At 41.0% G+C, this 26448-nt stretch overlaps 1 protein-coding gene across 1 annotated transcript in view; it reads right to left on the bottom strand.

The window, feature by feature from the left end:
* COL4A4 (collagen type IV alpha 4 chain) overlaps positions 1–26040 on the bottom strand; it is a 121036-nt gene extending 94996 nt beyond the window's left edge. Inside the window, exons 1-3 of the mRNA XM_030831177.2 lie at positions 25956–26040; positions 22357–22399; positions 14281–14358 (exon numbers count right to left, since the gene is read on the bottom strand). Coding sequence (XP_030687037.2) covers positions 14281–14358; positions 22357–22399; positions 25956–26011 — 177 coding nt within the window. The 5' untranslated portion in view covers positions 26012–26040. The remainder of the gene's footprint in view (positions 1–14280; positions 14359–22356; positions 22400–25955) is intronic.
* Between the last annotated feature and the right edge of the window lie 408 nt (positions 26041–26448).

Here is a 26448-nt window from a genome sequence, read left to right as displayed (position 1 = left end):
GGGAAAAAAGCCGTGTATCGTATGATCCCACCGATAGAGAAACAAATGGACATACATTTTCTTAACATATATGTTTGTAAACGAACATTTCTAGACGGATATACAAGAAATGGCACGTTACCACATCTCAAGAGTGAGAAATGCAAACCAGGGCAATGATAAAGTCTGTTTTGTGAGCATCTTACCAACAGCAAATGTGACTTTTATAATAAAGATTAATTACGATTTCTTTCATCATTAAGTCATTGACCTTGCTAACATTACCGACAAACTTTAACATCTGCCTAAATTTTATAAATCAAAATCATACTTTATTTGTACTTTCCCTTCTCCTCATGCTTTTTCATCATCATTATAATAGCTACTATTTCTTGAGTATCCATAAAAATACTAAAAGCTCAGCATTTTCAAGGAAGCTTAAATGTATATATATGTGTTACAGAAAAGACAACAATAATATATAAAGTCAATTCTATGGGCACAAACCATCCGGGGGGCACTCTCAGGGCATCTTACTTTTCTCTAGGTATTATACAATTTTTAAACTACAATCTAGAAGTAAGAATAAATAATGAATTCAGCTGACCTTTTCTACCTGTTTTAATTAATCTTACTTGGTTTAGATTAATTACCATAAGTGAAGAGCTCCCATTTTTCCTAAATTAAAGGCTCAGGAAATAACTGCTTTTTCATTAAGTATGGAAATTATTTTTGTGTCTTACATATAATTCACACAAACTCCTAAGTTATCTTTTGTGAATGCTGTACTTCACAATAACGTATTATTTAAAAACAACAAAAGGCATGTTTGAACATAAAGGGTAACAGAGTGGACAGCCAATTCACTGGCTATAATTCTCTTTAATGTATTTCATTTTAGACACGTGATGCCGGATCCAGGGAGCTAATGAAACTTTGGGGAGAAAACAAAAAGGAGTGGAAATATTAAGCACAGGGGCAAGAATGATAAAACTCCATTCAAGGGAGTTGACTCCCTGTGCTCCGCAACGGGAGAGGCCACAACAGTGAGAGGCCCGCCTACCGCAAAAAAAAAAAAAAAAAAAAATACTCCATTCAACATAGAAATGTGTCCTGGTTTGAGAAAGCGCCATCTAAAACACTCACCAACAGAAGTAAGACGAGGGATGGTAATTTGCATTATTAAATTCTTCCTCCCTCCCTTCCCCCTCCTCCCCAGCCCTGATCGGTCACACCGACATCCTTGCCTTTCACAGACTTCGTTGTCTTATCCCTGAAGTGTCCCTCCCATGCCTTCCATGTCACCTCTCAATCCCCGCCTCCCCCCGCCCCGGAAAGACTCCAGTGATCTCCTGCCCTGGCCCCAAACCCTTCAGAATTAAATGCCTCTCCAAGCCGCCTCTATAATAACACTTCTCACTGGCTCCTGTGATCACCTCTTTGTCTGTAAGTTCCCAGGCCTACATCCACCGGACCGTGAGCTCCTGGAAGACAGAGTCTAGGTGCCCAAGGCCACGATGTTAAGACAGGCAGAGAACAATAAATACTTAATAAAATAACGTTAATAAAATCTTAATAAAATAATTAATCTTAAAAAATAAAATAATTTAAAATATAATAATTAATAAAAATAATTAAAATCTTAATAAATACTTAATAAAATAATAAATAATAAAATAATGTCAGACCCACCCACCCAACACAAAGGAAGACTGTAAAGGAGGAAAAGGATCTGCTTTATCCTGTCTCTAAACTGACATCCCTGGAAGTCTGGCTGAGAACAGCTATGCAGATCTGAGATGATTCCACGCTGGGGCGAGCAGAGCCAAGTGGCCTTGAACACAGTAATGTCTGGTGTCTATTGCTGTTGAGCTATGACACAGGTGTCCTCCATCTTCTTGTCAACCATGCTAAATGGCAAACACAATCCCTACCTTGAAAAGTGAAAAAACTAACAGAAAGCACTAAATGCCTACTTTTATACGGGGCAGACTGTGGTTTGTTCTCTATGCAGTGCTGTTTTTTCCTCTTAATAGGTATTTTATTATAGGATAAATGTAAAAAATACTCTAAACCTTGTATAACAGTATTAAATCTGTCAGAAAGCTGTTCACAGAAACTTCCCAAACACCAATCTTTGAAATAGTCATGTTAGTTCACCCAATTTGAGTAAATAATTTATCCACAGTGATGGAGAGAACAATTCCACTTTCATTAAGTTATTTCATGTAAAAGAAGGAGTCAGTAAAAGAAAAAAAGACGATGTTTAAAAGTAAATAGTTGAGCTTACTAATTTATCAGACTACACCAGAATTAACTTCGGGATGAAGGGGGCATAAATAACAAGCCCAGAAAAGACATTTCTATAACTACAGAATCATTAAATAATCACAGGAATTTTGCATCTTTAAAATAAAAAATTTTAAAGAAATAGTCCACTCCTACCCATGCACCCTCCACCCACGATAGGCAATGGACCACTGCACTGAAGTCACTGTAGCAAAAAGAAAAAAATGCCCAGGGGAATGGCTGGCTTCCAGATGTGGGATCTCTGAATTTCTTTTTTTTTTTTTTGCATGGAATTGCCTCTGTGGTTTCCGACTTTCTGTGAGAGACAATGAAGTCAGAAAACGGATTCACTAAATCCAGAAATGCCAATCGGCTTGACAGCTGAGGAAGCTCTGGCATGCCATGGGAAGCCACCAGGCCATCGTCTTCTACCCAAAGGCCAGGCTGACACCGTGTCATCAGACCTGTTACACGCGCCTCCCCACTGTGGCTACAGGCGCACTGGCCTCTTGGGCCAGCTGTACAAATAAAGGATGGAGGCAATCGGAGTGGACATGGAATCCTACACCTGGCTCTCTGAAGCCGGAACATTCCTTTAGGATTCTGCCTTGTTAATCGTCTGTGTCAGGCACGTTTCTGGAGCTGGGCTAAGATCAAACTATTTTTATTTCACAACACTTGGTAGACGAGACCAACAGATATGAGGATATGTACATTTTTAAAACGCAAATCTCCACAAGAGCCTTTTGGGCTGCCACAGATCTGCTTGCCTCCAGGGCCCAAACCCTATGGGGAATGACAAAAATCTAAGAAATCCTTTGTCATTTTAGCAGTATGAGGATTGAGAGAAGTAGCTACAGATATACCATGACACGTACAAACACACTTTTTGTGCAACTACTTCTTCCTATTTTTTAACCAGAGAATCAGTGCAAGGAAGTATAAATGAATGAATGAATGAACGAACAAATGAGTAAGAAAGATGCTTTTATTATACTAGTTACACATGAATTTCCAAATTACCCTTGGTCAATAAGATCATGACATTGATCATCAAAAGCGTCGCAGGAAGGGGAAGGTATTTCTTTATTAAGCTTGGTTATGCGCCTCCCAGTGTCCATACCTTTCCTCACTTAATCCAACCAGCAACACTGAGATTTTTATCCCTGTAGAAATGAGGAAAGCCTAGGGGGGTATAGCTTACTCAGACTGAGGTGCCTAGTGAGCTTGAGTTCATACCTGGATCAGTCAGTTTCTCTCCAAACCTCACCTCCTTCCACGGCATCATCCTGGCACCATGGAGGGTCCCTGCACTAAACCACACTCACGCTCTGCCTACCATGACATTTCAACTGCTTCCAGCCTTATCTTATTTGTAAACATTTTAAAAATTTTATCTTGATGTATTTTATTTTCTCTTATGAAGTTATTTTTGGGGGGGAAACAATAGTATTCATCAAATGAGCTAAAGACCTCCATTTTTGTGGTTCTCAAATCTAGTTTTCTAGTCCCATCCTCTATCTCTGTTTTCTAGAAACTTTCTTGAATCTTCTTCCCTGTAAATTTACACTCATCATCTCAGAGGTGAGCTCATCCCAGACTAGTTTCCCTGCCTTTTTCTTCCCTGACTCAGCAGACGGCAACTTGGTTCCTTCCATCATTTAAACTCCCCACGCAGCTGTCAGCTTTGGTGATCCCCCTTTCCCTCCTTATCCATTCTGTCCCAAGACCAAGCCTATCACATCTTTCTTTGAATTAAATCTCAGGTGTCGGTCTTTCTTTCATCCCACGTGGAGACCCTGGGTCGTGGTCTGGTCATCTCAGGTGCGGGCGCAAGCACCTGCCTCCCCAGCTTCTCTAACTCCAGTCTCCTCCCCATTTCCACATGTAACTGTCAACTGACCTTCAGCCTTCCCTTTGCTGTGTTATTGCTTCCATCAACACCTGCAATGAGCACAGTCTACCTTCCTCCACCCCAGCCAACCCTAGTCCCTGTGTGTCCACACCTACACCCTCTGCTCCAATTACACTTGCGCCTTCTGTTTGCCTGAGGCAATAGCAGCCTTTGTCCATCGGTAGCTCAAATTCAACCTTCCTCCAACCAAAACTATGATGAGAGCAATGATGAAAATGATGATGACGATGTTAGCGTGCCCTTCACTGAGCACTTACTCCATTCTGGGCACTGACACAGCACTATGCATTCTTCTCATGGAATCTTTACACCCTTAAAGCAAAAAGTCATCCTGTATCTACTTTTTCATTCTGAAATGAGGAAGTTGAGCCTCAGAGAGATGAAGCAAGTGACCCAAGGCCACTTGGCTGCCACCTGGGGGAAGCAGAGTCATGCTTCCCTTTTCACCCCAGTCCTTATTAATCTCACTCTGGTACAAACTCTCATGCCCACCCTCAGACAATTAACATAATACCTAAATAGGCTCAGCACCTATTTTCCATTATTGTTTTGTGCACGTTACTTTAATATCTGCTTGGGGTGATGTCGTCCAGTAAGATTTTTGAGGCCAGGAATCTGTGTAAATTTTTATTACCACCTCAGCACCTTGGCTACTGCCTTACACAGTATAAATTCTAAACATATACTCATGGCCTTTTATTATTAAAATCAACAAAGAGGGCTTCCCTGGTGGCGCAGTGGTTGAGAGTCCGCCTGCCAATGCAGGGGACACGGGTTCGTGCCACGGTCCGCGAAGATCCCATATGCCGCAGAGCGGCTGGGCCTGTGAGCCGTGGCCGCTGAGCCTGCGCGTCCGGAGCCTCCGCAACGGGAGAGGCCACAACAGTGAGAGGCCCGCGTACCGCAAAAAAAAAAAAAAAAAAAAAAAAATCAACAAAGCAGCCTTCGGCAGCACCCCTCTGCTTTTTTAACACTTGACTGTAATTCAACCACTCAGCCCCTAGGTGGCACTATAACATCAGTTAAACCCTCAAACGGGAATCAATGCGCAGCTAAAGAGCTGGTGCCTCCAGGGTCCTCCTGTATCACAGATGCAAGGACTGCTGGAGATCTAGAAGGATCATAAAATAAATAACAAAAAGGTTTAACTCAAAGAGTAGACAATCCAAGGAGACCGGACTGCAATGGCAGAGTATTTTCTTGTACCTTAAGTTCACCTCACTCAATGAGGGCATAAATTTGTCAGTTTAGCCTGTAGTAACGCTGACTCAGGATCTTCAGCTGTGTTCTTTTTTTTTTTAATGGATGTAAAGTGAATACCATTTTTTTCATAAACATAAGCAGGACAATAAGGTGGTCTTCCAAACCAGTCAGGTGAAACTCACTTATTAATGTCTTTTTATTCGATTAATAAGCTATATTTTCTGTATCTTTTTTTTCTTCCAGGTTCTTTTTTTTTTTTTTTTTTTGGCCGTGCCACACGGCTTGTGGGATTTTAATTCCCTCACCAGGGATTGAACCGGCCCTCAGAAGTGAAAGCGTGGAGCCCTAACCACTGGATCACCAGGGAATTCCCTATGCTGTACATCTTAAACTTACACAGTGGTGTATCAATTATATCTCAGTAAAACAGTGGGAATTCCTGAGTCCCAGGTTCGATCCCTGGTAGGGGAACTAAGATCCTGCAAGCTGCACGGTGCACCAAAAAAACAAAAAAGATAAAAAAGATGTACAGCATAATGAATCACAATAAGTGGAGTGAACATCCATCATCTCCTATGACATAGATACAAAATGTAAGAAAAAGATCAGCTGTTTTCTTAAGAGGCAGCTTGGTGCAGTGGGAAAAAAACACCGCACTGAGAACTAGAAGACACGGCTTTGCCACCGAACAATAAATAAGGTCCCCCACCTACTGTATAGCACAGGGAACTATATTCAATATCTTGTGATAGTCTAAAATGGAAGATAATCTTAAAAAGAATATGTGTGTGTGTGTGTGTGTGTGTATAAAACTGAATCACTTTGCTGTACACCTGAAACATTGTAAATCAACCATATTTCAATAAAAAAAAAATAAGGTCACCCCTTGAGCCAGGTCATGGAAGAGTGGTTTTCCCATTTTTAGAAACGGCGTAACATCAGCCCAGCATCGCACACCTGCTGTGGGAACGGAACAGGCAGCGCCGAGAGCTCCTGGTCGGCGTCTGAGAAGCTTGAACCCAGGCGTCTCTCCCTCCCTCTTCCTTGCTCTGCTCTCCTGGTGTCCCTGCCCCGGCCCTGGCCATGTTTTTCTCCTGCCTGTGTCTCCCGTGCTGGCTCCCCTTCCTCTGGGGGCAGGCGGGTTGGGTGGAATTGCCCCTGCAACTCCACTGGGCCGCCCTGCCCTCTTCTTGCTTTCTCTTGGGCAAACTTGTCCATCTCTACGGGGTCAATGACATCCAACTCTGAGCACCCCCTCTATTTCCCTCGCTCACCCGGATGCCCTTCAGGAGCCCCGGCCACACGTCCACATGCAAAGCTGGACTCAGGGTCATCCCCCAAAACGTGCTCCTCGGCCACAGGCTGCCACCCACACAGCTGCTCTCACGCCCCTGGGCGTCCTGGGCGCCTCTAACCGTAACCCCGACCACCCCGCATGGAGCCTCCTTCTCCCGACCAGTCTGCCTCCCAAACATTCCGACACCCATCCTCTCCCCCACCCCGCCCACGCTCACGCCCACGCCCACGCTAAGGCACCGTGACCTCCACCGGGGCAGCGACGGCGGCCTCCTGACGTCCTTCCTAAGGTTGCTCCCACCCCGCACCACCATCACTGTATTCTCCAAAGAGCTGCCAGAACGATCTCCTTATAACACAAATTCAACCTGTTTCTACTCTTCCTAAAGTCTTTCGAATCCTCTGCTTATTCTTCAGGATAAACTGTGTCTCTGCTTTTTCAACTGCATCCCTTACCACTTGCTCCCTCACCTGCAGGATCAAACCTTTCCGGTCACCTTTTGGTCCACCAAACATACCACCCCATCTCCTTCTCAATTCAGGGCCTCAGTAGGGGCTGTTCTCTCTGCCCAAACACTTGCAGTGGTTTGGAGGGTGGCCACAAAAAGATATGTCCACGCCCTAACCCCAGAACCTGTGCATATCACCTTAGGTGGCAAACGATGTGGTAAAGTTAAGGATTTTGAGATGAGGATTTTGTCCTGCGTTATCTAGGTATAAATGCCATTATATGTATCCTTATAAGACATGGAGGGACACGGAGGAAGATCTGAAACAGACACACGGAGGAGAAGCTGATGTGAAGATGGAAGCAGAGATGAGAGTGATGCAGCCACAAGCCAAGGAACGCCGGCAGCACCAGAGGCTGGAAGAGGCAGGGAATGGGGGTCTCCCCTATTGCCTATGGAGAGCGTATGGCAACAGTGACGCCCTGCTGGTGCACTTCTGGCCTCTAGAACTTGTGAGAAAATAAATTTCTGTTGTCTAAAGCCACCAGATATGTGGTCATTATTACAGCAGCCCTAGGAATGAACACACCATGCTTCCACCAGGCCACTGCTAGTTGACCGCCGGTTCCACCAGGTCCAAGCTTCCGAACCGGTCCAAGCTTCCCCGGCACTGTCTACCACACACACACAGGCTCCAGTGCAAAATCAAGGTAGGGCACCAAATATCCACCTGGGGAGGGCACAAGGATCTTCGTCTGTCCTCTTCCCTGATGCATTCCAAGCACCTAGACCGCCCCACGCCTGGCACTCATCAGGCACTCAGAAATAACGGCTGGGAGGTGAACCTGTCTCTCCTGCTGGAGCCCGAGCTCCAGGCCACAGGGACTGTGCTCTTTATCCCCGAGGCCTCACAGCCTCGTCAGACGCCTGGCACACGGGGAACGCTCAACGGCTGTTTGCTGAATGAACGGAAGGAATGAATGTTTATTTGCTGAGTGAACTGCAAGTTCATGTATGTATGACAGAGGAGTGGCAAAAGAGCACCCTGGAGACATATGTTTCCCTGTGGATTTCCTGGCAACTTATTGAAAATGGTATTTGAAAGGAGAAGTACACTTTTCTTTCCTAAAACTCTGTAATTCAGCATTTCAACTAGTTTAGTTGGAGGCTGCCTTTGCACTAGAGAGGTATTCTCAGAATCACAAACACCACTCCCTGTGTTCCTGCGTGGAATATGCCCTGCTTTGAGATGCGCCTTATTTCTCACCAACAACAAAGGCTGACTCCACTTTGGTAATGACCTTGATCCTCTCAAGTTCAGCCTAGTCCCACATTTGCTGAGCTCTGCGCCCGCCTGGCCACGGTTCACACTGGGTCGCAGAGCTCAGCAATCATCGTTGCTATGGGATTGAACTCCACACGGGAGACCAAGGGTTCAGGCTGCAAATCACTGCCCGTTTAATGAGGTGACTGACTGGGCCAGAGATGCCAAAATCTACCTTCAGACGCCTCTGCAACTAGGATTCCTCAGTGAGGTTTCGTACACTTGGCCTGTTTGGTAAATAATACTGGCAAATTATTTAATGAAAGTAGCAGGCAGATATGAGCTTGCTTTCTCTCCTTTTTCAAGCACAAACGCTGGATCTAAAGAGACAGATTGTCAAGCATGCTGAAAGCCATGTTAATTAGTTGGAGTTATTCCTCTGTATAGATATCAGCTATTAGTGACAGCTAATAGGCCAAATAATATAAAATGATAGGCATATATTCCCCCTCTACCCCCCCGGGTCTCCCATACCCTGTTCAGAAATACTTCCTCATGCACTGACATAAAAGATTCATTCTTTCAACTTCTGCAAGTTTTCTATTCTTCAAAATTTAAGCTTAATATTCATGACAAGGAGAACACTTTAACAAGCTAAACCAGTTACAAGCTGGCACGTGGCGGGTTGAATTCTACCAGGAAATTTGTTTAATTGTTAGGCACTATGTTTGTTTGTTTGTTTAATTCTGAATTCTGATGCCTTTACATGACAAGCGCACTGCTCTGCTCCTCATATAGTCCCCAAGGCTGAGGCCCCTTCCCAGGGCCCCTCACTCAGGTCACCTGCTGTCCCCTGAAGGCCGCTGAGTGTGTCAGCATCTATCAGAGAATTCTCCAGTAGAGACACAATGAGCTAGGGAGTTGGCGCTTGGAGGAGAAAGAAGCAGCAAGAAGAAGAAGAAATCAAAACCAAAACACAAAGGGGTGGTGACAGACCAAATGTGCCAACTTCTCCACTGTCACTGGAACTTGCTTCTATCAAAATGTAACATAATTGACTTACGCAAACTTTGGGACATGAAAATAATTGCTCTGAACCATTTATCAGGCTACAGTTAGAGAGTGTACTAGAACGCAGCTGTGTGAGTGATAAAGAGGTTGAATTCTAGAACTTTGTGTGCAAATAATTTAATGATATGAAAAATGTTAACAACAGTTAAAACTACCCAAGGAAATTCCATTTTTATAATGGAATGCAAGCTCTTAGGAGTGTGAGGGACAAGTGAATGAAACTGCAGGAAAGATACTTGTATATACTTTAGTGATTTAAAAGTCCCAAAGGAAAGACTGGTTTGCTGATGTGTGATTTTGGTTTTCAAACCGAAAAAAACTAAGACAGGCCTTGAGTTTTAAGCCATTTGACCTTCTTGTGTATAAAACTACCAAATTGTAAAGTTCTATTGACTTAACAGTTACTAGACTCCCTTGAATGGAAAACAGTACAAATATATTTTATTCTGGAAAAATGTACAGAAGGTGTCTTTATTATCAAACTAGTTACTAAAGCAGAACTTACAAAAGGTCCCATCCTAGTCTATGAAGACATGTAATTTTCCCTACAAGAAGACCTCCATCAAAGAAACAGAGATTCTTCCCTTGAAACAGATAAAGAATAATTTAAAATCCTGCCCAAGTCCACCTCATTCATATCCTTAAAGAGGCACCATAATGATGCTTGGGTAAAGGTTAGGCAGAGTCACAAAGTACTTTGGAAGCCATTACATCGCTGTCACATGTGAAAAGTCGTGCCACACATCACAGAACCACAGGGTGTTAGGGCTGGGAGGGACAGGACCAGCCCTCCAGAACAAACGCTTATTTCCCAGGTGAGGGCTCTGAAAACCAAAAAGACCAGAGGGGTAATCCCCAGCGTCCCACACTGAGAATGCAGGATGCTACTGAACCTTTAAAAGGTCTGAGTACAGCAACGGTCATGCTCCTTTCTGTGGCTCAAAGTGCTTATTTCTGGCCCTACCTGAAATTCCGAAAAAATCTGAACTCTGTGAGATGGTCACTTACTACCAGGTTTACATGTTGTGTGTGGGAAAAAAAGACGCGGAGGGGAGAGACTTCCCACTAATTCCGTTCCCGTTTCCCTTGGACTTGGCGGGTGTCCCCACATACGTGCTGCATGTGGCCACCAGCTCAGGCTCCCAAATCCTGTCCAGGCTGAACTCTGAATTTTAAGTTATTGATTTATGTGTATTTATTAACTACCTGTTAGGTGCCATCTACTGTGATCACCTCAAAGAAATACCAAAAAAGGACCCCCTTCCCTCAAGGAGGAGAAACAGACATAGGCCACTTCTATTTCTAGAGCATCCACGGTGGGCCGGGAGCCAGCGTAAGCATTTCGCACACGTCCACACAGCCCCCTTTAAGGAGCATGGGCTGACAATCTAATCCAGAGGGTCAGACACACCCACGCTCGAACCCAAGCAGAGCTCCAGGTCAGGGTACGAGAAGCATCACGGGAGGGAAGCAGGTTCACACGGGGGGACCCGTCCACACTGGCTGGGACAGGCAGGAGGCCTTATGGGGGCAGCATCTCTTCTGAGCTCCTTTGAGGAGGGCTCAAGATGGAGGCCGAGTGGAAGTGGGAAGGCTTTCCAGGAAAGGGTAGAGGTGGTACGTCAAAAATAAATAATAATATAAAATAATATAAAATAATATATAATAAAATATAATATAAAAATATAATATAAATATACTATATTTATAATATATAAAATATAAAATTTTATATTTATATTTTATAAAATATAATATATAATATATATATAAATTATATATATAATAAAATATATATTTATAATATATATAATATATTAATATATATAATATATAATATAATATATTAATATATAATATATATTAATATATTTATATAAAATAAAATAATATAATAAAATATATATTTTATATTTTATAAAATATATATTTTATAAAATATAAAATATATAAAATAATATAAATAATAAATATTGAGTGATTGCTTCCTGGTGGTGAACCCATGGATGATTTATTTTGTGCCTTCTAGTTTTCCAGTATTATCTAAATGGTCTATAATAAGCATATATGAATAGTACAATAAAAACTACTATAATTATTCTTTAAAAAAATAAAAAGGTAGAGGAGTGGGAATATTTAGATTATGTTCAAGGGAGAGTGAGTGGCCCAGCTGATGCAGCAGGAGGTGGTCCAACGGGAGGTCACAGTGATTACTGATGAGAACACGTGTTGAGGCTGGGCTGTGAGCCTCCAGCGGTACAGCCGTGAGATGAAGGAGCCCCCCTTGGCACCTGCCCTTTGATGCATCCCAACTCCCCCTCAAACCCCAGCTTCCATCCCCAGTTGAAACCCTCACCCAGCCTGGCACCCAACCCTCGCTGCAGACACAGCAGTTTTGATTTGGGGCTGAACAAACCACTCACTCAGCCATTCAACCATACGAGAGGAATCATTTCCCTCTTAGGAAGGCCTGGCTGTTCCACTCACGGGCTATGCCGCCTCGGGCAGAGCCTCAACCCTCGGAATTCGGTACGTTCCTATCTTTACAGTGCACCTTGAGCTGTCCTCGAGAGATGATGTGCGAGTTGGCTGGTCGCCTCCAAACCACCTGCCGGGTATGCACGAGCCACGTTCCCAAATTCCTACCTGGAAAACATCACCAGCAACCTGTGCCGTCACAAAGGACCCGTCTGTGCCGGGAAGGGCAGAGGTTGGCGGTGCTCTGCACACAGCTCCCCCTGACCACCCAGAAGCAGGGACGCAGACAGCGGGGCGGGGCGCAGCCCACCCCCGTGAGCCCTCCTGACCCACGGCGCTGAAGACTGTGTGATGGGAGAGACAGAGCATCCTCTACACGTGCAAATGCTTACGATGGTTTTAGGGCCCAAGGACACAGAAGACAAAGCACCAGGCAGGTAAATATGAGAAAACTGGGCAGAGGAAACTGCCAGGCTTGGGCAGATTCAAGCCGCCACTAGGGCTCCCAAAAGTTAGGGCTAAAACTGGTGTTTGAACCTGAGTGTAATCCTCTTCTCATTGATCACGGGGCAAACTCGGGGGCTGAGACCAAATACCAGGAGGTGGTTCCTGCCTCTTCCACATACTAGCAGGTTATTTAAAATTCTTGTAAATCCAGATTCCTTGTACTGACCAATGGAAATACTGGTAATAATCCTACTGGCCTCGCAGAGTTGCTGTAGGATTAAAGCAGGGTTTCTCAACCTCGGCACTACTGGCGTTCGAGGATGGCTAGTTCTTTCAGTTCTTTCATGTGGGGCCGTCCTGTGCATTGTAGATATTGAAGGGCATCCGTGGTCTGTGACTCACTAGAACCAGTAGCACCCCCCTCCATCCAGCTGTGACAGCAAAAAAAAAAAAACGTCTCGACATCATTAAATCAGAGGCCCACACCTAGCCGGCTTCATCAAAACAACTGTCCCTCTTTGTTTTGTGATGTCCCCATCCCATTCCTGCCACGGAGGTGATCACTACATTCTTCTTGGGCCTCAAGCTCAAAGGGTCTTAAAATCTTGGCACGTTTATAGGGACAACCTCACACAAACGCCAGGCTTTCTTCCTGAGTATTGTGTCCATTGACATGAAAAAAGCTAAAGCACTTCTGCTCTTTTTTAGGGTCCTAACTTTGTTTCCTGGAAATGCAGTTTTTAAATTGTATCATGAAAGTGGCTGGGAAAAGCTCGAGATAAATTCTGATCACCAAAATTTTACTGAAGAAGAAACAAATCCATTTAAGTAGAAAGCGATCTGCCATAACTTCAGCTCAACAAGGTAGCTGCTTACAGCAAGAACACAACGAAGGACCTGCACATGTGTCACACAACTCGTGTGACGATAAAGCAATGCTGTGGGAGAAAAAATGGTCCTTTCTCTCAGAAAGGTAACATTTCACCTCCTTGTTGACTCATCTTGACTGATTTGTGTTTTTTGAGTGTCACACACAGCCCTGTGGGATCGATTTGGACATGTTTCAAAACGATCACTGATCTGACTCAAAAACTGTCCAAAACTTCTGAAACATACTCTTTTCTTGGAAGATTGTGGGAGTATTTTTAATCAAAAGGATGGTTTGATCTAATACTCCAGCACAGATGAGTTAGTGCCTGCCAATTGCTGCTGTCAGAATATATGAGAGAGGTTCATAAATAAATGTGTAAGAGACCCTATATACTGTCAGGGTTACTGTGCATCTCAGGGCAGAGAATCGGGTGTAGTCATCAAGAGCACCATCCTGGGTGGACTTAATTGCTCTGTGCTGAAGTCTTCGACACTGCAAAGATGGTACCATAAGATGGGAAGAGAGTTGTTGTGTGGGATCAGTGAGCTAAAGCATTTTGAGCACATAGGACAGTGCCTGGCACATAAGAAGCACATGATAAATGCAGCTCTCACTTTGATTACAGAACACTATTCCACGGGATTTTAATAGGTGCTGTCCAAAAAAGAGTCATGTGGTCAAATGTCTGGAAACACTACTTTAAACAAAGTTAAGTAGGTTTTTTTTTTTTTTTTAACTCACTGCAGAATTTCTCAGACAGAGCCTTTAAAATGTTGATATACAACATGAATATCAATAATGGCGACCCGGCATGGACCATTCGCACCAGGATCCTTTCTGTACAAGGTGATTCTACAAAATTTTAAGTGAACACAACATTATTGCTGAGAGTGGGTAGAACGTTGGACGGAAGAGTTCTAGAACTTACTCATCTTGCGTAACTGAAGCTTTATGCCCTTTGATTAGTAATTTCCCGTTTCCCGCTCCCATTTCCCATGCTGATTTTTACATCACTTACCCGAGACCCCTTTTCAGGAAAGCACTGGCAAAGAGAGCAATCTCTTCCCCCGCAGGGACCAATAAACTTCTTTCCACCCTAGAAAGTGAAGAATCTGCTTTAGTTTACCAGTATTCATCACCTCGATGGGTACATGGTAAATACCTTATAACAAGCACTGTTGGTTTATCTAACTCATGAGAATGTCACAGTATAATTTTACCTCTGAAACTGTGAAACGACTAATATTGATATATAAAAAGGCAAAAAACTTACATTGTGGCTTGATAATAAAAGAGTTGATGGTTATGTGAGCAGGATAAAAGTTTATGTGAGCCAGGATTAAAAAAAAAAACTCCTGAAGCTACGCTGCTTTAATCAGAATCTTCTGCAATCTCTCTCTCGGTAAGATTTCGTTTACCAAGTTGTGAACAATCTTAGAATGTTAACTATGTAGTTGTGTACACAACTAGACACCACAGTGGTGTCAAGTTTAAATTATAAGCTTGGCTTTTTTTCAATAAGACCCTCTTACTTTATCTCCAAGATCAGCTAGGGTATGTGTCCCACAGGGAGGCCCTCCTGGGTCAGAACTGCAGTCATAGCCTCGGACTCGGATTAAAATTAGTCTTCCTACAATTTGCTCCAAGATGGCTCCCTCTAATGTGTGTCTCAACCAGAAAGCTCTTGGACTTGAATAACTTGAGCACTTTCCCCACTTTTAGCTAGCTTTTCTTCAACTCTCTTTAGAGAATGACCCCACAGTCGCATCTCGTCTTAACTTTAACACACACACACACACATGCACGCACGCCCCATGGGAAGAATCAGCCCCTTTTTCTCACAAATTCTATGTATATGGTGAGTCATCAGTCACTTCAATACAGTAGTCCCAGAGGAACTGTTTCCATAAGTAGATCCTCAACGACAGCCAGCATCATGCACCTGCAGTGAAAATGCACTGAGCATTTGTTCACAGACAGGGGTGCACGTTGAGAGGGAGGATGTGGTAAAGCAGCTCTCGGTGCCAGGAGTCGTAGGTGTGGACAGGACCACACGCTTCTATAACCGATAGATCTCTTAAAACTAACGACACTGTAGACTTTAGCCTTTAGACCAACATATAACGGGGAAACATAAAGGAACTGAACCAATATGTACAGTTCTGATAGAAGATATATATACATAACTATACAAACATACTTATGTGCATAAATATACATGAATATACATATGTACACATGAAATACACAAATGTATACATACGAATGTATATGTGATGGGAGGGAAAGGAGTCTGAGCAGCATTCATTTTTCTTTTCAATCATACCATTAAGACCTCTTTTTTCTTGAAAACTATGTGCAGACACAATAAAAAATCTTTAACTTAAGCACTAATAAAAAGGACATCTTTATAAACATAATGCTTATGGGTCATTAAAAGTATATAAAAATTCGAACCTTGACAAGAGCCAAGCAAGTAGATAATTTAAGTTTAAAAAAATGTATTTGAAGTTTCAGAAACATATGCCTCTCGAATTTTGAGGAACCCTGTTATCTATAAATGCAGAAACAATAAGTTCAAAACCCTGATTAGGTAAAAACAATTTTTTAAACGCTCAGGGCCAGGTCAGGACAGCATGAAAGCACTTAAAATAACTAGGCTGAACACTTGGGTTCATTTAAGGTTGGGATTCATTACTATGTGTTCAGTGAAATATCAAAATAACCAGAGAAAAAAGAAGGTCGGTTGATTAGATGGCTTGAAAATAAAGGCAAGTTTGTTTTTTTTTAACTTAATTGTGCCAAGCATCATTGAGATGTTTGTAGCAAAATTAAATTTCAGACAAGAATCAGTTTAAAGTAGATTAGCAGAATTCTAATAAAGGAACACATGTAAAGCTTTGACTTGGACCAATAAAAGAAAAAAGCGAGGTGATTTCAGTCCCTACAAAGTTCTTCTACATCAGACATATCCCCAAAAACATCACTTTAAAGGGGGGGCATTTATAGAGGAAGAAACTGCACCTCAGAAACAGATTGTATAATCCCATTAAAAAGAGATCAAGACAATATCTCAGACAAGTCAACACCCAAAATATAAACCACATTCACTGGGAATACAGTGGCATTCTCAAAAACCAGTGTCATTCTTCTTCAAAGAAAAGAAAAGTCACTATCTATTTTATCTCAGATATTTTTAAACAAATATTTGTTGCATAGAAAGTTAAAGAAAATATTTTACTAACTTCCAGGTTAGTAATCAGTCTTGCATTTTTTACTTTTATTGGGTTTTCTTGGCAAAACAAATAACATATGCACATGATAATTCAAACAGTACAACATAGTGTAATGGAAAAAAGATATTTTATCTTCCAACTCTGGCCCCCGGTTCCCTCCCCTAAAGGTAATCGCTCTCTTCAAACCTGTGTCTGGGCATTTATGAGCATATTTACACAATGATCACACACACACACACACACACACACACACACACACACTTTTGGTGATTTTTGTCCTTGTCTTATTTTTACCCAAATGGTATATTTCTTTGTACCTTGCTTTTCTCACTTAATCATTCTGAATTAAAACATATGACTATCCACCAAACAAAGTACTATTTAATCAGTCCTTATTGATGGTCATTTCATTATCTCCCTTTTTTGCTATCAAACACTACCTTTAAACTAATATTCTTGTGCATACACCTTTATGCAGAAGTCAGAATAAATATGTATGATAAATTCCAAAAAGGGAAATTGCTATGTCAACAGGCATGTGCATTTAAAATCCTGATAGATAATGCCAAATTGCCTTTAATAGAGATTGCATCAATTTATTTCTCTCCCTTTAAAACCCACCTACAGTAGAGCCACTCTCTGTGTGAAATCTCTAGAATCTTCGCATACCAGAATTTGGCAGGAAGGTCCAGGATAGAATAATCTTTGGTTCAGGAGTTATATGCACTTATATGAGACATAAGTAACAAAGGAAGTAAAATTTAGTGCTCTGTAGACTTTTGTAATAGAAAAAAAAGAATGTAATATAAAAGAAACTTAGAAAAGTCAGATAAGAGAAAAAATAATTCACACACAAATATTTCAGTATGTTTCTGTTCATTATTTGAGGTGATTCTCTGAAATGCCTGAGAACTAAGTTGGGCAAATTTTATCATGCCCACTTCCCACAGGAGAAAACTGAGTCTTGAATAGGTTAAGAGATGAATCAGTGGCAAAGCCAAAAACCTAGGGCGCCCTATTCTTCAATGCATGTGCTTTTGCTCCTGACTAAAAGGGAAAGGAGAATGCATGGCAACTTTCTATTTTGATTCACTCTGCAAAGACCTATGATAACTTGAAATCACCGAAGTTGGATCGGGTGGATCCAAGCTAGTGGACGGATAGACAGACGTGTGTTCACTAGCGTGACTTAAACCAGTCTGGCTTTCTCAAGATGAACCTGACTAAAGGCTGCCTCTAGTAGGATTTCCTAGAAATGTCTGAAGTTGGGTTTAATAACTTAGATTCTCTAGAGAGGAGGCAGAAGAAAGAGGACTTATTACGGAATGTTCTAGGCTTATCCTTCTCCAGAATTAAAACGTTCAAATTTAATCTTATACTTCTTGATTTAATCTTGTAATGGCCCGGCTGCTTCCTGCCCACTCTGAAAAAAGTTTTGAAGAAAGGGTTATATTATAAAACAAAAAAAAATCTCTAATACCTATGCAATTTGGTAATCAGTCTTAACTGTAGAATATAAAAGAAACCTTAGAGTTCATCTAATCCAACACTTCATTTTTACAGATGAGAGAATAATCCCAGAGAGTGAATTGTTTAAAAGTATAATAAAGAAAGAAGAATGAACAAAACCCAAAGGTTTTCATCATAAAGGAAGGAAATAAATCATAAAGATCAGAGCAGAAATAAATGAAATAGAGACTAGAACACAAGAGAAAAGATCAATGAAACTAAAAGCTCACTCTCTGTAAAGGTAAACAAAATTGATAAACCTTTAGCCAGACTCATCAAGAAAAAAAGGAGAGGGATCAAATCAATAAATCAGAAATGAAAAAGGAGAAGTTACAACTGACACTGCAGAAATACAAAGGATCATAAGAGACTACTACAAGCAACTATATGCCAATAAAATGGACAATCTATAAGAAATGAACAAATTCTTAGAAAGGTATAATCTGCCAAGACTGAACCAGGAAGAAATAGAAAATATGAACAGACTAATTACAAGTACTGAAATTGCATGTGTGATTTAAAAACTCCCAACAAACAAAAGTCCAGGACCAGATGGCTTCACAGGCCAATTCTACCAAACATTTAGAGACGAGCTGACACTTAACTTTCTGAAACTATTCCAAAAACTTGTACAGGAAGGAACACTTCTGAACTCATTCTATAAGGTCACCATCACCCTGATACCAAAACCAGACAAAGATATCACAAAACAAGAAAATTATAGGACAATATCACTGATGAACACAGAGGCAAAAATCCTCAACAAAATACCAGCAAACCAACTCCAACAATACATTAAAAGGATCATACACCATGATCAAGTGGGATTTATCCCAGGGATGCAAGGATTTTTCAATATCTGAAAATCAATCAATGTGATATACCACATTTACAAACTGAAGAATAAAAACCATATGATCATCTCAATAGAGGCAGAAAAAGCCTTTGATAAAATTCAACATCCATTTATGATTAAAAAAAACTCTATAGAAAGTGGGCATAGAGGGAACATACCTCAACATAATAAAGGTCACATATGACAAACCCACAGCTAACATCATACTCAATGGTGAAAACCTGAAAGTATTTCCTCTAAGATCAGGAACAAGACAAGGATGTCCACTCTCACCACTTAACTCAACATAGTTCTGAAAGTCCTGGCAATCAGAGAAGAAAAAGAAATGAAAGGAATCCAAGTTGGAAAAGGAGTAAAACTGTCACTGTTTGCAGAGATGACATGATACTATACATAGTAAATCCTAAAGATGCTGCCAGAAAACTACTAGAGCTCGTCAATGAATCTGGTAAAGTTGTAGGATACAAAATTAACGTACAGAAATCTCTTGCATTCCTATACACTAACAATGAAATATCAGAAAGAGAAATTAAGGAAACAACCCCATTTACCATAACATCAAAAAGAAAAAAAATACCTATGAATAAACCTACGTAAGGAGGCAAAAGACCTGTACTCTGAAAACTATAAGTCACTGATGAAAGAAATCAAAGATGACACAAACAGATGGAAAGATATACTATGTATTTGGATTGAAAGAATCAATGTTGTCAAAATAGCTATACTACCCAAGGAAATCTACAGATTCAATGCAATCGCTATCGATTTACCAATTGCATTTTTCACAGAACTAGAACAAAAAAATGTTTAATTTGTATGGAAACACAGAAGACCCCAAATAGCCGAAACAATCTTGAGAAGAACGGAGCTGGAGGAAACACGCTCCCTGAATTAAGGTTATACTACAAAGCTACAGTAATCAAAACAGTATGGTACTGGCACAAAAAACAGACATAAACATCAATGGAACAGGATAGAAAGCCCAGAAATAAAACCATGTACTATGGTCAATTACTCTACAACAAAAGAGGCAAGAATATACAGCAGAGAAGAGACAGTTTCTTTGATAAGTGGTGCTGGGTAAACTGGATAGCTACATGTAAAAGAATGAAATTAGAACATTCTCTAACATCATATACAAAGATAAACTCAAAATGGATTAATGTGTTGGTGGGAATGTATATTGATACAGCCACTGTGGAGAACAGTATGGAGGTTCCTTTAAAAACTACAAATAGAACTACCATATGACCCAGCAATCCCACTAATGGGCATATACCCTGAGAAAACCATAATTCAAAAAGAGTCATGTACCAAAATGCTCATTGCAGCTCTATTTACAATAGCCTGGAGATGGAAACAACCTAAGTGTCCATCATCAGATGAATGGATAAAGAAGATGTGGTACATATATACAATGGAATATTACTCAGCCATAGAAAGAAACGAAACTGAGCTATTTGTAATGAGGTGGATAGACCTAGAGTCTGTCTTACAGAGTGAAGTAAGTCAGAAAGAGAGAGACAAATACCATATGCTAACACATATATATGGAATCTAAGAAAAAAAAAAGTCATGAAGAACCTAGGGGTAAGACGGGAATAAAGACACAGACCTACTAGAGAGTGGACTTGAGGATATGGGGAGGGGGAAGGGTAAGCTGTGACAAAGCGAGAGAGAGGCATGGACATGTATACACTACCAAACGTAAGGTAGATAGCTAGTGGGAAGCAGCCGCATAGCACAGGGAGATCAGCTCGGTGCTTTGTGATCACCTGGAGGGGTGGGATAGGGAGGGTGGGAGGGAGGGCGACGCAAGAGGGAAGAGATATGGGAACGTATGTATATATATAACTGATTCATTTTGTTGTAAAGCAGAAACTAACACACCACTGTAAAGCAATTATACTCTAATAAAGATGTTAAAAAAATGGATTAATGACCTAAATGTAAGATAGGATACTATAAAACTCCCAGAGGAAAACATAGGCAAAACACCCTTTGACATAAATTGCAGCAAAATTTTTTTGGATCTGTCTCCTAGGGTAATGGAAATAAAAACAAAAATAAACAAATGAGACCTAATTAAACTTAAAATCTTTGTCAAAGCAAAAGAAACCATAAACAAAATGGAAAGACAACTTATGGACTGGGAGAAAATATTTGCAAATGATGCTACTGATAAGGGATTAATTTCCAAAATACACAAACAGCTCATACAGCTTAATATAAAAAAAAGCCAAACAACCAAATAAAAAACGGGTAAAAGACCTAAATAGACATTTCTCCAAAGAAGACATACAGATGGCCAAGAGGCACATGAAAAGATGCTCAATACTGCTAAGCATCAGAGAAATGCAAATCAAAACTACAATGAGGTATCACCTCACACCAGTCAGAATGTCCATCATCAAAAAGTCTACAAATAGGGCTTCCCGGGTGGCGCAGTGGTTGAGAGTCCGCCTGCCGATGCAGGGGACACGGGTTCATACCCCGGTCCGGGAAGATCCCACATGCCGCGGAGTGGCTGGGCCCGTGAGCCATGGACGCTGAGCCTGCGCGTCCAGAGCCTGTGCTCCACAACGGGAGGGGCCACAGCAGTGAGAGGCCCGTGTACCGCAAAAAAAAAAAAAAAAAGTCTACAAATAATAAATGCTGGAGAAGGTGTGGAGAAAAGGGAACCCTCCTACACTGCTGGTGGGAATATAAATTGGTTCAGGCACTATGAGGAACAGTATGGAGGTTCCTTAAAAATCTGAAAATAGAGTTACCATGTGATCCTGAAATCCCACTTCTGGGTATTTATCCAGAGAAAACTCTAATTTGAAAAAATACATGCACCCTAATGTTCATAGCAGCACTATTTACAATAGCCAAGACATGGAAGCAACTTAAATGTCTATTAACAGATGAATGGATAAAGAAGATGTGGTAAATATATATATATATATATATAACAAATGGTATATTAGCCATAAAAAAGAATGAAATCATGCCATTTGCAGCAATATGGATGGACCTAGAAATTATCATACTAAGTGAAATAAGCCAGAGAAGGACAAATATATGATATCGCTTATATGTGGAATCTAAAAAAATGATACAAATGAATTTATTTACAAAACAGAAATAGACTCACAGACACAGAAAACAAACTTATGGTTATAAAAGGGGAAAGGAGGGGAGGGATAAATTAGGAGTTTGGGATTAACATATACACACTACTATATATAAAACAGATAACCAACAGGGACCTACTGCATAGCACAGGGAACTATATTAAATATCTTGTAATAACCTATAATGGAAAAGAATCAAGATATAGATAGATAGATAGATAAACAGAATCACTTTGCTGTACACCTGAAACTAACACAATATTGTAAATTAACTATACTTGCATTTTTAAAAATGGTTAAAAAAGTATAATAAAAATGATTCATTCAATACAGTGAATTTTCAACATGCAATCAGAGCTCATTAATGGACTTACCCCGTACGCATGTTGTACAGAAAAGAGAATAAGTACGAGCAACCTACGAAAAAGCAAAAACGCGGATTAATTTAAACTGCTGGTTTTAATGCAAAACAAACTAAAAAGAAAAAGAACACAAGAATTAACTCCAGAAACCCTTTTTTTTTAGTTTCCAATAAGGTTACTATTGCCAGTTGATTGTCACAAGTGACAAGATAAATGTTATCCTCTCTCTGGATATCATCACTACATTTCCTCCTTTTAATCAGTCAAGTACTCACAACCTTTGGTGTGGTCCTCATTGTGCTGGGTGCGGTGGGGACACTTGGAAGGTGAGACCTGGATGGACGGATGATTGGAGGGAGACGACTCTCATAATGAAAACTAGAGGCGAGCTGGAAGGAGGCAGCCTTGTCCAGGAATTGCTGCAAAGACTAGTGTATCCTGGATGCTGTTAAGTGGAACCAGCCGGAAGGAGGGAGGATGGAAGAAACCTAACCGGACTGGGGAGACGGTTTGGAAAACAATACGAACAAGTCAGGGGAGAGTTAGGTAGTTCAGGGTCTTATAAGTGAGGCAGAAATCCAACTGGGGTAACATCATTATTATAGAGAAATTTTAACAGGAAAGATGCAACCAAAAAAAGACTGAATGTGTGTGTCCTACCCCAATTCATATGTTGAAATCCTAAGCCCCATGTGATAGTATTAGGAGGTGGGGCCTTTGGGAGTATTAGGTCATGAGGGTGCAGTCCTTGTGAATAGGATTATTCCCCTTCTAAAAGGACCTGGAGAGCTCTCTCTCAGTCCTTCTCCCATGTGAGGATACGATGAGAAGCCAGCAGTCTGCAACCCAGGAGAGCGTCCTCACAAAAACATGCCCATGCTGATACCCGGATCTCAGACGGTCAGCCTCCAGAACTGTGAGAAATAAATTTGTATTGCTCATAAGCCCCCCAGTCGATGGTATGTGTCACAGCAGCCTGGAGTGACTAGGACAACCATTCAAAACTGCGTATGTCTGCCTCGGGCTTATGACCGTCCAAGAGCTTCCACATCCGTCATCGCATTGAATCCTTAAAACAGAGCTTGGATGGGAGGAGAACTGGGGCCCAGACTCGGGCTGTGATTTCTCTGCCACCCTTGTCCCTTTTTTCGTGTAGAGCCTTCTCCTCTCTGAAACCTCCTGTCCAAAGGAGGCTTATTTCTCCATCCTCGGCTCCTTCTTCTTGCGTTGAGATGCTGATAAGCATTACAGAAACCTACAGAGCCGTGCCTCTGCGTGAGACCCAGGCTAGGAGATGGGGGACTGGGAGTGGGTCCGGCCCACACTCACGGGCCTCCACACTAAAGTCCCCCTTCTCCGCGACCCTTCTCTTGGAATTCATGACAATTCCAGTATAGGCCAGGGTGGCATTTCAGTGTAGTAATGGAGTAAATCAGAAAAGAAAAAGGGGAAAGACGTGTTAAATAGAGGGAATAAACTGTTTTAAATCAAAAAGTATTTACAACAACTGTTGTTTAATCAGGTCGTTATCCCTTTGGACATTTGTAAATAAGGACAGGTTACATCTTATAGCAATTTTGGCCTCCGTATATATAGTCTCATTAAAATTGTAGGCAACGTAGGTTTTTCCACATTTTACACCAGAGCAAACTGACTCAGAGATGTTGGATAACGTGCCCAAAAGGCTGTAGGCAGAGTGGCTGGGAGGTGGCACTCGAACAGATCGGAATCCCTGTGACTGTCCCTTCTCCCCCCACCCCATCCCCCATTTGTTCCTCCCGCTGCTTAATATATTTAAAAATAAGGCAATTCCTTTTTTTTTAAATACAGCAGGTTTTTAAAAAAATAAGGCAATTCTATTTTTTATGTTTTTTTTTTAAATTATAGTTGATTGACAATGCTGTGTTAGTTTTAGGTCTACAGTAAACTGATACAGATATATATATGCACACATTCTTTTTCAGATTCTTTTCCAATATATATTACAAGATACCGAATATAGTTCCCTGTGCTACACAGTAAGTCCTTGTTGATTATCTATTTTATAGATAGTAGTGTGCATCTGTTAATCCCAAACTCCTAATTTATCCTTTCCCTCTCTTTCCCCTTTGGTAACCATACGTTTGTTTTCTATGTCTGTGAGTCTGTTTCTGTTTTGTAAATAAGTTCATTAGTATCATTTTTTTAGATTCCACATAAAAGCAATATCACATGATATTTGTTTTTCTCTGTTTGACTTCACTTAGCATGATCATTTCTAGTTGCATCCATGCTGCCACAAATGGCATTATTTTATACTTTTTTATGGCTGAGTAATATTCTATTGCATATATCTACACCATATCTTCTTTATCTATTCATCTGTCGACGGACACTTAGGTTGCTTCTATGTCTTGACTATTGTAAATAGTGCTGCTATGAACACGGGTTCATGTTACCTTTTTGAATTAGAATTTTCATCTTTTCCAGATATATGCTTAGGAGTGGGGTTACTTTTTTTTTTTCTTTAAAGAACAATTCAAAATTAAGAGTACTTTGCAGTTTGCTTCACATTCGCTCCAAATAAATAAGACTTGGCTGCATTTCTGAAAGAATTGCGTCCTCCCTCCCATCCCCCTCTCTCCCTTCACTGCCCATCAATACATATTCATCAGCTCCAAAACTTCTCACATGTTTCACCGTTTAACATTTCCCTGTCTTAATTCCCAAAATTTTTTTTAGTCACTTCGAATAATCTCATATTAGTTTCCTACTGCTGCTGTAACACATGACCACAAACTCAGTGGCTGAAAACAATACAAATTTATTCTCTTATGGTTCTGGAGGTCAGAAGTCTGAAGTAGGTCTCACTGGCAGAAGATCAAGGTGCTGGCAGGGCTGTGTTCCTTCTGGAGGCTCCAAGGGAGACTCAGTTTCCTTGCTTTTTCCAGATTCTAAAGGCTGCCTGCATTCCCTGGCTCACGGTCTATTCCACCTTCAAAGCCAGCGGTGACCAGCTGAGTCTCTCCCTTGCTGCAACCCTCTGACCTCTGCTCTTTTCATCACATCTCCTTCTCGACTCTCACTCTTCTGCCTTCCTCTTTTGCTTCTAGGGACCCTTTTAATTATACTGGGCCCACCCAGATAATCCAGGATAATTTCCTCATGGCAAGGTCAGCGGATTAGCAACCTTAATTTCATCGACAACCATAATTCCCCCTTGCTACATAGCAGAGCACGTTCAGAGGCTCTGGGGATTAGGGTGTGGTCATTATTCTGCCTACCCCACTCATGAAGTGCATTGTCCTAACTCTCCTAGTTATAGGGACCCTGCTGCTCTGGACGTATGAGAAGGTTTTTGCTATTCAAACCCAGTGAATAGGAGAGCAAGAATCTGTAGGCTTGTGCGTCCTCCCACTGGGTGATCATGTGGGTGCAACTGGCGGAGAGGAGAGAGGACTGCTGTTTAATAATAAAAATGAATCACAGAATGGCAGCAGGCATAATCCATAGATTTCTGGAACAACTGGGCTTTTTGACATGTGAAGCATTCAGATAATTTACACCTGCAGAACCAACCTTTAGGGGAAATTATTAAATAAAAACCAGTGATCGTACTTGAGGACACTCACCAGGAATCTGTGGCCAAGGGCTTGATCCACCTGAAAGAGCGCCTTACCAATGCCATGTGCACGAATTACTTCATAGTCAAATCTTGGTACTTAAAAAAAATTCTGCCACTCTTCTCTTCCAGAAGACTCTCATCTACAAGTGAGGTTCTATGTCCTGGGTTTAAAGTCTGTATATGTTAAATATAAATATATCTCTTAAAACAGAGTATGCATTATAATGTTGAAAATAATTACTTTCATCATTCAGAGTTAGTGATGGAAATATTTTCTAAAGGGGAACTTCAACAGTGTTTTGACATAACAATCTTTTCTTAGCAATGGTTAAACTGAATACTTAATTTTTAATTCTTACAAGTAAAAATATTCTCAAATTCTTTACAGCATAAATATATTTTTGAGAAATGAAAAGATATATGTATGTAATGCTTGTACAAAAAATATTGCTTCATTTCGCTAAGGGGAATTTTCTTCTATTTAATCTTTTCTCTTAAAA

Source organism: Globicephala melas, chromosome 7 (genome assembly GCF_963455315.2).
Source record: "Globicephala melas chromosome 7, mGloMel1.2, whole genome shotgun sequence".
Classification (NCBI taxonomy): Eukaryota; Metazoa; Chordata; class Mammalia; order Artiodactyla; family Delphinidae; genus Globicephala; species Globicephala melas.
This window is presented reverse-complemented; position numbering and strand designations above follow the sequence as displayed.